Source organism: Haemorhous mexicanus, chromosome 3, assembly GCF_027477595.1.
Source record: "Haemorhous mexicanus isolate bHaeMex1 chromosome 3, bHaeMex1.pri, whole genome shotgun sequence".
Lineage (NCBI taxonomy): Eukaryota > Metazoa > Chordata > Aves > Passeriformes > Fringillidae > Haemorhous > Haemorhous mexicanus.
The window spans coordinates 87,909,650-87,926,429 of record NC_082343.1 but is presented as its reverse complement, the minus strand read 5'-3'; the positions used below and the strand labels follow the sequence as shown (position 1 = coordinate 87,926,429).

Here is a 16,780-nt window from a genome sequence, read left to right as displayed (position 1 = left end):
GCTCTGCCACTCCCTCCGGCTCCGCCTCTCGCTCCAGGGCGGAGGAGCCGCGGCGGCGCTCCCGCCCCTGCTCCCGCTGCCGGGAGGGCCGGGCCAGCCGCCATGTTCCTGCGGAGCGGCTGCCGCCGCCTGCCGCTGCCCCCGGCGCCTCGCCCCGGGCACCGCCGGGCGGGCAGCGAGGTCGGGGCGGCGGCAGCGCCGCGCTACGAGGTGGTGGTGATCGGCGGGGGCCATGCGGGCACGGAGGCGGCGGCGGCGGCCGCTCGCGGCGGGGCCTGCACGCTGCTGCTCACGCACAGGATCGGCACCATCGGTACCGCCGCGGGTGCCCGGGGTGGGCGGGGGAAGCTACGGAGTGGGGAGCGGCGCTGCGCCGGGGAGGTCGCGGCGGCCTTTGCGCGGTGCTGAGGGTGTCCCTGTGTCATTGCCCAGGGGAAATGTCCTGCAACCCGTCCTTCGGCGGCATCGGGAAGGGGCACCTCATGCGGGAGGTGGACGCCCTGGACGGGCTGTGCGGCCGCGTGTGCGACCGCTCCGGCGTTCACTACAAGGTGCTGAACCGCTGCAAGGGCCCGGCCGTGTGGGGCCTCCGCGCGCAGATCGACCGCGGCCTCTACAAGGAGAACATGCAGGTGAGGGGGCCGCGCCGGGCGCGCTCCTGCCTGTTGGCTGTCGGGATGCACGACTGAGGATTACGAAGGAAGGGGCTGTGTTTTGTTTTTCATTATATACCGATCAAACCTAGAAACTACCTTTCTGTTTGATGCGCTGTAAGTTGTTGGAGCTCAGCACAGTTTGAAAAATTCTCTAGCGTTTTAGATATAGGTCAGGCTTCATGACCAGTTAGTTTACTTGGGCTTAAACTTTATGTGAGTGAAAACTTCTACCTGATAAATCAGGATAGTACTGTAACTGAGTGTCTGTCAAATGACCCGTTAAGAATTTAAGTGGGTGATAGATGTTTCAGAAATCAGCAGGGTTTGGGATTGCCCGTATGTCTCATAACTTCCTAGATTTTTGCAGTAACTCCTTTCATGACAGAAAGAAATCCTTAATACACCACTGTTGACAGTTCGTGAAGCGTCTGTGGAGGATCTTCTCTTGACAGAGCCAGAACCAGGTCGTCCTGGGAAATGCCAAGTCACAGGAGTTGTTCTGGGTATGTACCTCGTAACTCACTTAAGTGCCTTCAGTTACTCCACACTAAGAGCAAGCCTTTGGGGTAAATATTTCTGATTCACCGATGAGAAAAATTAATTTATCCTATTCTAATTCATTAGTGAGAAAGATTAATTAGCCAACGGAGCTGGTTTCGGTAAAGCATGAAGTAAACCAGGTTAATATGTGTAATACAAAGTAATACAATGTCAAAAATACCTGGGGATTGGTGGTGTACTGGGACATTAACTAAGTTAATTTTCTTCAGTGTAGTGATGCTGAATTCCATGCTGTATTTTGAGGTTTTATTTTTTAAATGTTGTATGCTGCCCTCAGTGTTACAGGACCGTGGGGTCCTCTTAATAACAGGCTTATTATGGGGAAGCCGGTATTATTTTATAGTAGACGACAGATAAACCCCCAGTGAACACTGATAGTCTACTTTTAGACAGAAGCACCAGAATTCCAGGGCTTTGTTGCTACTGAAGTGTGAACATCTCTGAAAACGTGCTGTTCCAGGGGATGGGAGCACAGTACATGCTGGGAGCGTTATCCTGACCACCGGTACATTTCTGAGGGGTATGATCCACATCGGCCTGGAGATGCACCCGGCGGGGCGGCTGGGGGACCAGCCAGCCATCGGGCTGGCTCATACTCTGGAGAAACTGGGCTTTGCTGTGGGCAGGCTGAAGACTGGGACACCGCCCCGACTTGCCAAGGATACGATTGACTTCAGTGGTCTGGAAGAACGTGCGGCTGACAACCCTCCAGTGCCATTCAGCTTCCTCAGTGAGGCCGTGTGGATCAAGGTGGGATAGCAAATCCCACCCATCAGATGCACATAGAGCCGGGTGGGAAGTGGTTCTGGGAGTGTCGTGCTCATCATCAGCCAAGGAGTTAGTGGCTGGGAAAGGCAGCTGGGATGTATTCGTACTGGAGGTGTTACGTTTTTGAGGACTTTCAATGTGAGGCAGAAGTTAGTTGTGTTCTTTTGAAAGCAAATACCTTTTTACTCTCACTTCTTGAGAACTGAACTTTCTTTACCTGTGGAGTCAGAGTTTTGTGAAATGTGATACTGCTGCTAGTATTCTTCATGTGCTGGTTTTACAAAATCTTCCAGTATTATTCCTGTATTGTGGAATATTACAGTGTCTGGCTTCTTATCTTAGCTCTGGAATAAGGTTAGATGTTGAAATTAGAGATCATTTGTAGTATTGACTAGCAAAGAGAAAGGATGGATTTATCCACAGAGCTGAGAGATGCAGGTTAACAGTAACTTAAAAGCAGAAGAGGTTCAATTTTCTGAAGAAAATCTTGGAACATTGGCTGTTTTTATATAATGTAATTAAACAGCACAGGAGTTGATTTGCCCCAGAGGATATAGAAATTGCAATAACCTTTTACAATCAGGATGGGGCAAAAGTAGTATCACTTGAAGGTCTTGGTATATGTAGGAGAGGTTTTCAAACAAAGAGTTTTAAATCTATCAGCAAAAAAGCTCTTAGAGAAACATGCCTAATAACAATTTTGAGTCAAAATTGAGAGCATATCAGGAATTTATTCTCCATAAACATGTTGAAAGAAACCACGATTGTCAGACATTTATATATTCTATAACATGCAGGATTTTTTATAGACACTCCCAGAAGTCTGCCCAATTTATTGCATCATGGTATCGGTGTTCTGTTTCTTTCATTACTATCAGAGCATCTAATTTGTCTTTGTTTAATGGATAACACAGGTTCTATCCAGCTAAACAGTACTTTATTAAATTTGTTGTCCTGGTTAGACAATTACTATTGATTAAGTTTCCCAAGTTTCATAGCCCATGAAGTGGCTCCCTTACCACACCTGCAATGTATTAGCTTTTTCAAGATAGCTTTCTTGCTCTATGGTATCTAATACATCTCAAGTTATATGACAATTATTAACCAATTCTTTGTTGAATTTTGATCTTCATCTGTTGATTAAGTTCTCTAAGGGTTATGGGTCCATGGAGTTCCTTTCTGCAAGTGCAGCGAGATGATTTCTCAGGGTTTTGTGCTCAGCCAACACAGATCTAAATCAAAACCACATAAAATCTCAAGACTTTTATTCTAACTAATATATAATTCAGTGGCAGTTTTAAAGAGCTATGGTGCTACATTGTCACAATTTTGAATGCGAGTCTATTGACTCTTTTTCAGAAAAATCAATGAAATACTTCACTTCACATGGTGAGGTTTTTCCCAAACTTTGAATTTTTCATATTAATTGCAGAGTTTTGAGGTTTTTTCCTCTTTGGGAGGATTTTTTTTTCCTTCACCAAACCCATTAATTGGCTGTTAGCTGTAGGGTCAGCACTTAATCTTCTAACTCCAGAGGGGTTTTTTTGCCTATGATCAGTTTGAATGATGTGATGTAACGTATTGATTTAATGGGAATATTCATCCTGTAATTAGGAGTACGGCATATAGGATAGAATTTACATTCCAGACTCCCAAATTCCACCCTGTTGCCCAGGCTCTCAGATTGCTCATGTTCAGTCTGTACAGTGGGTATGACAGCCCTGCTGACCCCTCCCAGAAGTGAGAGCCAGCCATCATGGGAAAGGTCTTGGAGATACCAGAGTTATTTAGTAAGGATACGGTATCATGACCAGATTAACTTAGGCCGAGCTTTGTCTTGTTCTAGCCAGAAGATCAGCTGTCCTGTTACCTGACTCGCACAAACCTGAAGGCCCAGCAAATTATCCGCGATAACCTCCACCTGAACAACCACGTCAGGGAGACAACCAGGGGCCCACGGTGAGTGTGTGGCATCATGCAAGGCTGTCAAGGGGACAAGCTGGAAATCTCTTTGGAGCTGTGGGTCTCTCCTGCTTCACTTCTGGAGAGTAACTTTTTCTCCATGTCAGGTGCTGCTCATGGCTGCTTACTGTTACAGGTACTGTCCCTCTCTTGAGTCAAAGGTTCTGCGCTTCCCAGACCGGGAACATCAGGTGTGGCTGGAGCCTGAAGGCTTGGATTCCAATGTCATTTACCCTCAGGGCATGTCCATGACACTGCCACCTGAGCTCCAGGAGCAGGTGATCAAATCTGTCCCAGGCTTGGAAAAAGCCAAGATGTTACAGCCAGGTGAGTGGGCTGAATAGTTTTGAATCTCTTGGTCATATTTACTAGTTAATGAAAAGCAGGTTTTGTTTAGAGCATAGCGAAGCAAAACTGATTCCTGGATGCAGTGATTTTTAGTTTGCTTGTTCAGAAATCATAAATAGAATTGATAGGCCATTCTGCTCCACTGATTGCCTTGACAGTCCCTCCTGTAACATCTGTCTTGTTGTGTGTCACAGGCTATGGGGTGCAGTATGACTTTTTAGACCCCCGACAACTGACCACTTCTCTCGAGTCGCGTCTTGTTCAGCGCCTCTTCTTTGCAGGCCAGATAAATGGCACGACAGGCTATGAAGAAGCTGCAGCTCAGGTGGGCGAATCTGACTCTTGTATATTCAGCACTCAGAAAGGGATATTACCTTGGTCTTTGTGATAGTCTTGCTAGGCCCATTTTGTGCTCATGAGATGTTCTTTTGTTGTCGCTCACCCTGATTCCAGACTTGCCTAAGGTATTTTTACTTGTATCTGCAGTTGCTATCACTAGAGTTGCAGTAACAATAGTAATTGAAAGTCCTGTCAAGTGTTTCAGCATGGAGATTGTGCAGTAGGTATAATTGAAAACACGTCTCCAAACACATGAGTAGGGGCCACGAAGTCCTTCAGACACTCATAATCTCACAAGAAGGAAAGAGCCTGGATTACTGGCAAAGGCTGTTGCATTTTCCTGGGCGTGGTTTGACGTGTGAGCTTTTGGGGCAGATGTACTGATGTTTTTGCTAAGAGGAGAGCGATGGACATTTGGCTTGTTTTGCCTGTGCAGGGTGTGATTGCTGGGATCAACGCGTGCCTGCGGGTTCAGGGCAAGCCCCCGTTCACCATCAGTCGCACCGAGGGCTACGTGGGAGTGCTGATCGATGACCTCACCGCGCTGGGCACCAGCGAGCCCTACCGCATGTTCACCAGCCGCGTGGAGTTCCGCATGGCCCTGCGGCCCGACAACGCCGACGCCAGGCTCACTCACAGAGGTGTTCTGCTGTGGCAGCTCTTGCGCTGACCAACCCTGCCTGGCTGTGGACCTTTGTCTCATGGACCATCTGTCTCTGCAGGGTTTGAAGAAGCTGGGTGTGTGTCACAGCAGCGATATGAACAAGCAGTTAAGATGAGAGCGGCGTTAGAGGATGGGATCGCAACACTAAAATCGCTTCAGTTCAGCATATCCAAATGGTCCCAGTTACTGCCAGGAGCTCCCATAAGTAGCAATCGCAGGTCACCTCTCAGGTAAGTGTTACACACGGAGCTTTCTGGTTTGACCTATGCTTGCTTTAGCACATATGTTTAGTAGTTTCGCAGCATTTGCCCATCCTTCCTGAAGCTGTCACTACTCTAAGATTCCAACTTCAACACTTTCAGAGGACACCCATCTGATGTTTGCCTATAGAATAAGTATGACATTGGTGTTTTTACTATTCCATGTGACATGCGCTCTCAAAGCAAGGGAGTGCTCCACTGGCCCGGACAGTGCTTGCTGTCCTAACACAATCACCAGCTGGGGATGGTTTTGCAGTGGGTTGCAGCTTCACTAAAAGCTTGGTAAAAGCAGTTGATTTCAGGCTGGTGTCAGGTGGTAGCTTTTCTTGTACACAAAAGCCCTTACTTCCCTTACTCACACTCTTGTCTTTTCTGTTGTTTTAAATCAGTGACTTAGACCTCCTGGATGACAGAGTCTGTGTGAAAGGTTTCCCTTAGTGCCCTTGCCTTGTCCCTTCTGTCTTGCTGTAAATTTATATGAGGAGTCTCTCTTCAAGAGTTTACCAGCTCTTCTGTGTACTGAGAGGAGATAGTAGGGAATTGAGCTTGGCTCTGCAGTTGTTCTAGCTTAACCTAAGAACTTTGTATGTTTGAGCTTGGAACAGCCGTAAATCTGCCTTACAAGTGTGACTCCTTTTTACCATAAATGTTTACTCTTGTTCTTCACAGTGCCTTTGATGTCCTTCAGTATCAAGGTGTCAGCATGGAGATTCTGGCAAAGGCTATCCCAGAGCCCCTTGGCAAGCTTGCTCAATGGAGAGAGCTGGCAGAGAGATTGAAAATAGAAGGTAGGGTACAAGGATTAGGCTCTCTCATGGTGACCTGTATACATTTGTTCAGTAAGCAGACAGCAGTTGTTCTAGTGTGTTTCATGTTGCTGCTTAGAGAAATGAAACACTCTGATCAGAGTGTGAACTTTTTATCATAAGCCACAGCCCTTTTTATGCATGGGTGTTTCAGTCTGTGGGTAAGATCACTCTTTGGGTTTTTTTCCTCCTTACTGTCCCATCAAATAGGCCATCCTTTGTTGTGATGAGAAAATGAAAACAACCCACATATCTAAATTCCTACAACAAATCAAAGAGTATGACTTCTTCCAAAGCAGTGATGTGAATTAGGCTCTATAATCTACGAGGCTGGAAATTTCCTTAGGAACCGCCTCGGTGGAATTTCTCATTGTGCCTCTTGCAAGTGATTTGTTTCACATGAATTTCTATCTGTATCTGCCTTTCTTGTTCCCCTGATTACCACAGCTGCTTATGAGTGGTGTGTAGTCAATCAGCAGCAGGAAATGGAAGAGGTGCGTCGTGATGAGGCGCTCCAGCTGCCAGACGACCTGGATTTCTTTGCCATTGATGCCTCACTCTCGGCAGAGGTGCGGGAGAAGCTGGATGCAAATCGCCCCCAGACGGTGAGAACTTCAGCCACAGCAGGGCTGAGCAGCAGTGAAATCCCTTCTGTCTTCTCAAGGGGCAGGGGGGTGAAAGAATCAGGGAGAGGAACACCCACAGGTTTGGTCTCATTTCTCACTAGCTCCATCAGTGTGTAGGTTTGGTGGTGGATAACTTGTTCCTGTCTCCATGTGCAGATTGGTGCAGTCAGCCGTATCCCTGGAATCACACCAGCTGCTATTGTTAACCTGCTAAGGTTTGTGAAAACCAATCACCGGAAGACAGAGAAAGTAAAAACTGTGCCTCCATCTGGGGAGTGCTTCCCAGGGAAAATGTACTCAGGCAAAGCAACTTCACAAAGACAGATTTCAGCAGAGTTTTCTGAAGAGGAGGCAAAGTTTGTTAAAACCCCTTTGTAGAGAATGGCACTGATCCTGCCAGACTTCGTGGCAAGATCCCCTCCTGAGCCTCTTCCCAGATAACACCCGTGCCGGCTGGATCCAAAGCAGTTGTAGTTGGGTTCTGTGGCAGTGTCATTGCATAGAGCAAAGATGATGAATGCACAAAGTAAACGCTCAGAAACCTAAATACAGCCTGTGATTTTGCTGATACAAACAGAGAGACAGGAGAACTGCTTTTGAAATTCCACTCATTTGGAAGACTTTGGATGGTCAGAATCTGTATCTTGTAAAGGACTGTGTTTAGTTCTTCTGAAATGAGTAAGAAGTGTTACCATGCAAAGCCCATGGCAGCACAAGAGGATTGGAGCTGAAAAGTGTGTTCCATTGAGTTCAGGACTTGTGTTCATAGCTGTGCAGTGGCTACACGCAGGCTGGTGTTTGAGTGTGGTATCAGCCAGCAGGAAACGGTTGGCTGTGGAAACGTGTGCCACACAAATATTTAAATTTATGTAGGAGACTGAATGTAAACACCACATCCTGCAGATGTTTTTCTATTTTAAAATAAATAAAGCTTATCTTGAAACTTGCTGAAGAACTAAGCTATCACTTTGCTTTCAGCAGGACCTCTCCAGTTCACTGGATCACAGTTTCCACACATGAGGTGGGCTGAGATTCACTACAGAGCTGGGGGACGCAACTGGACAAGGCTGGGTGCTGAGGAGGGTGGGAGACATGTGGGAGCCTGCCCCACGGACCTCAGCCTGGGCACTGTGAAGCTCTGTCTGATATGCTGTGGGCTGAGAAGTGGGATTCTCATCAGCAGTGGTCCTGTAGGAACAGAACCTGGACTGAGCGAGATCCTGGACTGAGCAAGATCCGAGTCAAGTGGATCAACTGGGCAGTCGATTACACACCGAGACACATGGAATTCAAGCTGTTGCTGTGCTTCTACCAAATCCTTGCTTGACTCAGGTGGCAGTTTCTGGTGCTGGTCTCATTTCTGAATGTCCTCTGGCTTCAGAACACATTCTGATAAATCAGAGTCTTACAGGTTGGAAAAGACCCTTAAGGTCATTGAGTCCAACCATGACCCAAATATGTATTTCTGTCATTTTGAAAATATGATTCTGGAAATTTCTGTGGCATATTTGCTCTGGGTGAGGGTTGCTCTCCTGTCCAGAGAAGGGAGTCAGAAGAAATCCCTTTTGTTGACAGAGACCTTGTCATGCAGCCGGAGGATGAGCAGAATTTGCAGTTTGTTTGGGGCATTATCCAACCTGCCCAAGGGCACTTTCCTGTCACTGTCCACTGGCTTGCATGGAAGAGCTTTAGACACGTGATCTGTAGGTCAGTTCATGTCAGAATGGCTCAGAAAGGTGAACATCTATCTCCTTTACATCTGTGGCCTGTTTTCCTTCTATCCTTGCTGGCTCTAAGATTTGCTTCAACCTTGCAGGCCTTAAGTTCAGCATAAGAAAAGCAGCTATGCTTTCTGCAGTGTAACTCGGGCTCCAGGTATGGTGCCTATGGAATTCCAGCTATGTGAATCCAAAGAAACCCTAAATCTTCGCTTTTAATCTGATTATGCAGTTTCAAAACTGCATTTTCTAGTTCTTGTCAGCAGTCATTTGACAGGACTATTTAGCTTTCAATAATGTGTGTCTTTAAAGGCAAGTACTTTGCTACAAAAGGAAACACTTTCCTCAGCTTTGCTAAATTTTTCTGTTCTCTGGTCTCACGCATGCAGTGTAAATGAAAGGTTGATTCCACCGAGCTGGGCTGCACCAGTGTCAAAGGAAGAGCAGAAGGAGGGGAGTTTTCTTCCTTTAACAATTTCATAATGCACAGCTGTGGTCTGAGGAGGGGGAAGGAGTTGAGTTCGGGGGAATTGAAGTCATAAGCGCATTGCTTCCCAGCAGATCCTCTGTAACAACTGCTCTTTCTCTTTCAGTGTGAAGTGGGTCTTTGGCCACTGGTGAGTTCCCTTGTTAAGACAGGGTGTCCTCTGTTCATGTATGTAGGTTAATGATGTCCATATTTACTGAAATGGAAAACCTGGCTTGTGCACAAGTTTGAGGACTGGCTGTCCCTCTGGTATTGGTTTCATGTGTACAGAGCTTGCCACAATATTTTGTGCTTGTTGAACAGTTCTTGTATGAGAAGGCTTTTAACATGAAAAGAAATTGCTGAAGGTAGTTATATTCATTTTGGTAAGAAAACCAAGCACAGAAAGGCTAAATTATCTCCTTAAATAACATGGGCAGATAGGAGGGACATCTTGTGCCACCTGGTTTCTAACCACTGGAGATTTGTTACTAGGCCCAAGGTTTGGTTTTTACGTGAAGACAAAGGGAGCTTAGACCTTCTTCCCAGGTCCTGTGGCCTTGCTAAGACCAAGAGGATGGGAAGGGCAGAACTGGAGGAGTCTGCTCTTAATGTGGGTGTCTGCTTGCTTTTCCTTGTCTGTGTAGTAATGAGTGGCACTTTGTTGTCCTGTAATCCTTGCTGTCACCAGGCTAGCAGGGAGAGAGGATGTGTGGTGAGGCTGACCTAACTTGTTGCACATACCAACTGTCCTTGTGTTCCATGCTTCAGTGTGTATGTCTCTCTTTCCCTCCTGCAGAACATAGGCCTGGTGATCAGTACTACCACTCTATCTTATCCCAGATTTTTAAGACAACTTATTTTCTTTCCCTACTCTAGTTTTCATTTCATATGGCACTTGAACTGAGCAGTTTCTTCATCTTGTCTTTATTTCTGCCTGGGACATGAAAGCAAGAGAAAAGTGGAAAGACGTTTTATGCTAGGAGACACTAAAAGCTGCAACCTTTAACTAACAGTCTTTGCATGCAGTGGTTTTAGATGCTCAGGGGTTACCAGCTTTGATGACCATACTTGCCAGGTTGTGTTCCTTATGCAGTGACAGGTATCTCAGGATGTCATTTAGTGAATGCAGGGAGGAATCTACTGTCCCTTGGAGATGTTGTTTCCACCGAGGAGGTGCTCTCAGTTCTTCCCATCAAACCATGGCCAATGCTGCTCAGAGTCCTTCCAGGGTATTGTTTCCATCCTTTGCCTTGATTTCATGGCATTACTGGGAAATAAAAGGTGTCTTTCCCCTCCTTTGATTAAAATTAGTTGTGTCCAGGCTTGGAGATGGGAGACTTGCTCGCCGATTGCTGTTACATAAAGGGCGGAGAAAAAGGGTTGATTCTTGACCTGTTACTTACTGTCAGTGATGCTTTGGGGAAACAAATTGTGCTTTTGTCTCCTTTCTAAACTGCTGTGCAGGTTTTACCCTTCAAGTGTACCTCTGAGGGAGGAGGGTGATGTGGATGCCCACCTGAGGATCTCTGACTCCATGCTCACCCTTGTGTGGTGGCCATGCCTGGTGCCTGGGCCTTGACCTCTGTGCCGAGGAATGCACTATTGGAAAACCTTCTATCCTGAAAGCTGGAGGCTGCACCTTCTTCACCTCTTTGCAGACCTAAGACTGGATATTTTTACCTCCTGTGATGTCTCCTTGGGGTGCTCAGTTCTGAGCAGGCACATCCACAGCCTCAGCTTCCCTCTCAGTGCCCCTGCAGAGTGGATGCCTCCTGCTGCTGCAGGAGTGCTCGGCAGAGCCACTCCCGTGGGCTGCAAAGGAGCACGGCTCAGCAGGAGCCTGGGCTGCCGTAGGGACACAGGTGGAGTGAGTGAAGGGCGAAGGTGTTCCTGTCTGGCAGCAGCTGCAGCTCCCAGCACAAGCCCCAGGAGGGACATTTTCAGGCACCACTGGGGACTGATAAGCACAAGCTGCTCTTGTTCCAAGTGACTTAGTGCTGGATGTGGTTAACTGAAGAGCAGGCACGGAGCCAGGTGGGAAATGAGCTCACTCTGCCTTACAGGGCAGCAAGAAGAGAGGGGAGGTAACAACAGCCTCGTGACCCGTTTCTTCCCTCCCAGTCTACTGTGGTTTAACTTGAAAATTGCCGTGCATGACCAGGTGGTGGCCTGTGCCACCCATGTACAGGATTTTTGGAGTCACAAGTGGAAGGGCTGCTGTGCCTGGTAGTGCTGAGCTGGCACTTCAGAGAGGTTTTGTCCTTGTCCCGCTGCATCTCGGGAGACTTTGGCCAGGTGGCAGGTGACAGGGCTGGCTTGGTGACATTGCCCCTGAGCTGGCTGGTGGACAGTGCTGGCTTGGTGACATTGCCCCTGAGCTGGCTGGTGGACAGTGGTGGCTCGGTGACATCCATCGCCCCAGAGCTGGCTGGTGGACAGTGGTGGATGTCAGGCAGGAGCTGGAAGCGGCTGTTTGGGAGCAGAGTGGTCACGTCACAGGCAGTGACCTCAGCTCTCCCTGGCTGTGCCACGTGTGCAGCAGCCTGGGGAATGCGTGCCCAGCAATGAATCGCTGGAATTTCCCTCACAAGGAAGTGACTGCAGTAGAGCAGAGCCCCCCGTTCAGGGTGGTTTTCCTTCTCCCACTCCCGGGCCACATATATACACCCCCTCCTTCTCCAAAGAATTAGGGTATTGTAATCCATAAGAGTGCTTTAGCAGCAGGCTAGGTGATATTAGTTACTGTTCCTAGTAATGTCAGTCAAACAAACTTATAATTACATTTAAATTCATCTATTCCTTCCTTTTCTTCCTCTGGAAAAGGCTATTAAAGGACTTGTTAAACACAGATCCATGTCAACACCAACAGTCTTACATCTCTCTATCCAAAATACTCATGTCCTGTCAGCAGAACCACAGCCTAGCTTATAAACTAAATATGTATTAAATATTAACGAAATATTTAATAATAAGAACTATATATAACAAATAATATAAAATACATAGTATGTATAAATAACAAATTATTATCAATAACTAATATTAATTCGTTTGGGGGCATTTCACTTTTTTTACTAGGGAATTAGCTTAGAATCCAGCTTCAAAATAGGAATTGCAGATTTTAAGGAGTCTGGCAATGGCAATTATAAAAGAAATTATTAGGTACCTTATTAAATTATGAAGATGTATGCATATGTTATGTATACTATATAGGTGTGCATATGTGTGTATATATATCTATATATGAAACAAAAAAAGGGCATTTTGCTTAAGATGTGCTCAGGTGGCTGCAGATAAGAGGAACCTGAAGCTTCCTTTCAAATTTCAGCCCTACCTGCAATCAGCCCCCTCCAGGAGGGGACATTTGTGTTGCCTTTCCATCTCTGTGTAGGTTTGGAGTCAACAGCTTTGCCAGCTGCACTGATCTGTGCAGAACAGGCACCTGGGCTGGGGAAACACTGTGACTCTTCCCTATGTATTAAATAATCCGGATTTTACTGGGCTGAAAGGGAAAATGTGGCTGTGACTGCTGCTGGCAGGGCAGGCAGGGCCCTGAGTTAGGGGTGAGCTGGCTCTGCTCATTTCCAGTGACAATGTAATGCAAAAAAATTAGCATATTAGCCCACGGACTAGTGTTTGTGCTGAGCCTGAGCTAGCAGATGCCCTTGCAGGAGGATGCCCAGGGCTCTGGATTGCTTTGCTGAGAAGAGCCAGGAGAAAGACTTAGCAAGTACCTCAGCTCACACAGGGCAAACCTGTTGCTACTGCATCCTTAAAATCACGCACTTGGCCCGTGGGGATGATTCACCTATGAAAGCTTAGGTACCTTCTGACTTGTTTTGCTTTTTTAAAAGAAGAAATAAGCAAAACCTGCACAAATTGCAGCTCCTTTGCCCCTCTCCTGCCCCGCCGTCCCCCCACCCAGAGGCCAGAGATCCTTCATCAGGGTATCCCACTCTGATTTCCACCTTCCCTCAGTACCTCACTCAGCATCTTCCAAGGAAAATATGGGTTCAACTGCCACCTTACCAGTACAGAGAAGCTGGCAGATTTGAATTATGTTGTGTAAATATTTGAAACATTAAAGAATTACTGATAGGTAGCCAGGGAAAGTAACCTGATTTTTAAAAAAGCAGGCAACAATGTAATTGACTCATAATGCAGAAATAATCTGAAGGGACTAAAGAGGACCAGAAAAGGGTAAAATTCCACAGCTTCTGTACCTTGGAAGCCAATACAATTTTGGTATCTAGAAGATTTTTCTTCAGCACTTTTGTACCCCAGGTGCCCTTTCTCCTGAGGTGGTTCCAGGCCTCTCCTTGGTAAGCAGGAGCAGCATTGCAGGAGAAAGATAATTTTGCCCAGTATTATCTTCCATGGTCACAGTTTATTCTCTGTTTAATTTATGGTTTGGCTATTTTTTAAGATTTGCAGTTTCGGAAAACTAAATTTCTAGATAGGAAGTACTGTTTGGTGCTATCAGATGACATGAAAAATTTGAGTTATTGAAACTAATAAATTCAAAGGTGTTAATACTGTCAGGAATTTAGAACTTGCAGTGAAATGTGTGAGAGAGTTCTTGCAGAAAAGGAACTCTGGGTGGAACAAATGCTTTGAGCAGGACTCAGAGATGCTCAGGGCCCCCAGGGTGCTGTTGGTGAGGCAGCTTATCAGCCCTCCCACTGCATCCTCCACTCCCCAGCCTCCCTCTGGGCATTACATACACATAGAACTAATAGAAATTAAAACCAGGTGGGTTGTTTTCATCAGACTGAACTTACATGGCTCTTAAACAGATAATCATTTAGCACCAATGAGGAAAAGAATATCTCTGCACAGTACAAAGTTTGATTTGTCTCTACATGGTTTATCTTGACCAAATCTAAAATTTAAAATATGCACTTACAGCAAATAGTTTTTCAAAATTTGTCAATACCTTTCAAAATATACTGAGACAGCTTAATTCAGAATGTGAATTAGTCTTTCATTTGCAATTTCAGTAAAGTTATTCCAGTTATTAGCCTTGTACAAGCTGAGATTTTATCTGAGATATAATTAAAATGCCTCTGGGCAGTAGTCTGAGCAGAGTCCATTTTATTCCAGCCTGAACTATCCACCAAGGCAACCAACACTGAGCAAAAAGTTACTTAGTGATATCAGCTATGACTGCACTGCTCCATCTCCCTCCAAAGACCAACCAGCCTTTGTCCTCTCTGTCCCCCAGAACCTCGCCACATACATCTCTGGAATATTTTTGTGTAATTAAAGTCCTCTGGGCTACCAAAACATTCATCAACAACTAGAAAGGAAACATTCACAAATGCAAGACTCCAGCCAGTTTTCTGCCTTCAGAGCTGGCTCTGACACCACAGCAGCATGCTGTCACACTTCTGCATCAACACCACCAGCACTGCAGAACAGTAAGGAAAGAGTTAAAGACAGTTGTAAAAGTTGCTTAAAGAAATAAGCAGTCAGAAGACAAATACAGTTCTCAACTAAGAACATTTATTAAAAGTTTGATCGAAGTAGTTTTATTCCCAAATTTTGTTTACAAAAGTCTAACAATTTCCCCAGGTAGTCAGATTAATAAAAGAACTGAGATGGCATTAACATTAGTGCATAGAAAGCAAATCTGGTCTATAAAAGTTAAAGTAAAAAAGAAAGAAAACCAAACGTGTAAAATGTAGGCTTTAAATACACGAAAGCAATGGCTAATATTGCAGGCAGAGCATTCCCAAGTGTTTTGCTGCTCACATGAAGTTGTTAGATGCAAGTGTTCTTTAGGGGTCTTTTCCTAACCAGTCCCTCTGCCACAAACTATGCAGCTGACTCTTGTCCTGCTCTTAAGCTGCGCCATTTTAACGTGACCCAGCCTTCCAGCAGCTCTGGCAGCTGATCTGATCTATGCACAGCCGACCCAAGGGCCCCTTGCAATAGCAGCAGAGCACTGCCCTGGGGTCACACCTTATTTTCCCTAAGGATCTGAAGGAGTCGCTTACTACAAGCCCACTTCCAAACTACCATGGAGCAAGTACAGCCAGCTGAATGAAGACAACTCTGTGCAACGTGCACAGGAGCACTCCAGACAGGCAGCCCGTGGCTGGCCAAACCAAACATCCTGCACCTAACAAAGGAATGTGAAGGAAATCTAAGGAACGCAGAGCTGCGCTGAAGGCAGCCTGTGCCAAAGCTGCTTTGCTTTTCATCCACATCAGAGCTCTGCTGAACCAGTCTGAACGAAGCCTCTTGGAAAATATTTAGTGGTTTAACTGAAAAGCATGCTAAGATTTGGCAAGACACCTCAAGCTTTATTATGGTAACAGTAGGTCTGCCTCCATTTTGAAGTTATGTACTTCCTGTTGCCTTGGGGACAACTAACAAACCTCTAGAAGCAAATTTAGGCAGCAGAGATTTCTTTACTGAAGCTCTCTAGCCCTTGCTTCCACTGTACCTTCAAAATCAGTGTGTAATGCTCCAAGGTTCCACTGCAGTTAAGACACAGAAGGTGAGCAGAAAAAGAGAACAGATCCAGACAGAGCATGAAAATAAGTACCAGCAGTTCAGACCTATCCAAGCAGTACAGATATGAGTTCCTGCAGAGCAAGCACACAGCTGGAGAAGGAAAGGAAAACAGAGCACAGATAATACAGCCATTACAGGCAGAACAAACATACTGGTGTCATGGAACAAGTCCCTCACAGATAGCAATTCTTTTTGGCCTATCCTGGGGATGCTGTGGGGAAATCATGCGAAAGGTTAGTATAACAGCTGCACCATTATGCAAGTCAGCTCTGATTATCCATTAACTACTTGCCCCCATTTACCAATTTGAAGCAAGGCTTCTATGCCAGAATTCCTAATAATTACAGCTGGTATTCTTATAACATAGAACATTTAACTTGGGGTTGTTTGTCTACTGATAAAGAGCTTGGACCAAATACCCAAATCCCTTTTAACAGACTTGTGTGATCCAAATTTTCACCCTGTTCTTAAAAAGATAGCAGGCACCTTGCCCCACTGTGCCATTTTTGGTGCAGGCTACAATGGTGAGTCACTCAGACTGCAAAGTGTAATTCTAGAGAGAAGTACCAGATTTGGCTATTCAACGTCTTACAATATATTAGAAAACATCTATGTAAAAGTGTGTAATTTTTGAAGAGCTACACAACATCAGTTTCTCAAAAAAAAAAAAAATCATCTGGTTCTGCTTTGGACTAGAAAAATCTGTGTACAAAATGTTGGAAACCCAACAATGGATTCTTTTTTTGTAATATTCTTGTAAGGTTAAACGTGCTCACTTTTTTCCTCTGCATGTACTTTTCTTGGTTTGCAGAATGCACAAAAACGTTTAATTGTTACGTGGTATTTGTGCAATCCAATCTAGAAAGTTTTTGAAGAAAGCACCAGAAAAGTTACTTAAGGCTTAGATCAGTTTAAAAAGTAAACCTGTAGAATAATTTTGTTCTACTTTTCAGAAACAAGTTATTTTGAGTATTTGCTTTTTAACTTCATAACATATTTAATAACAATCCTTTCTTACTCCATCATGACTAGATATAGGTTTTGCTATGAACTTAACATTAACCGAAAGAACACAGAGACA

The 16,780-nt window shown here is 45.4% G+C and overlaps 1 protein-coding gene across 1 annotated transcript; it reads left to right on the top strand.

Moving 5' to 3' along the window:
- The first annotated feature begins 144 nt into the window (after window positions 1-144).
- Window positions 145-7,945, top strand: MTO1 (mitochondrial tRNA translation optimization 1). Its single transcript, XM_059842611.1, has 12 exons — window positions 145-313; window positions 433-632; window positions 1,042-1,159; window positions 1,678-1,967; window positions 3,832-3,944; window positions 4,084-4,274; window positions 4,490-4,620; window positions 5,071-5,275; window positions 5,357-5,528; window positions 6,228-6,346; window positions 6,812-6,969; window positions 7,147-7,945. The coding sequence occupies exons 2-12, from the start codon at window positions 438-440 to the stop codon at window positions 7,366-7,368; spliced, it is 1,914 nt and encodes a 637-aa protein (XP_059698594.1). The 5' UTR covers window positions 145-313; window positions 433-437; the 3' UTR covers window positions 7,369-7,945.
- The last annotated feature ends 8,835 nt before the right edge of the window (window positions 7,946-16,780 follow it).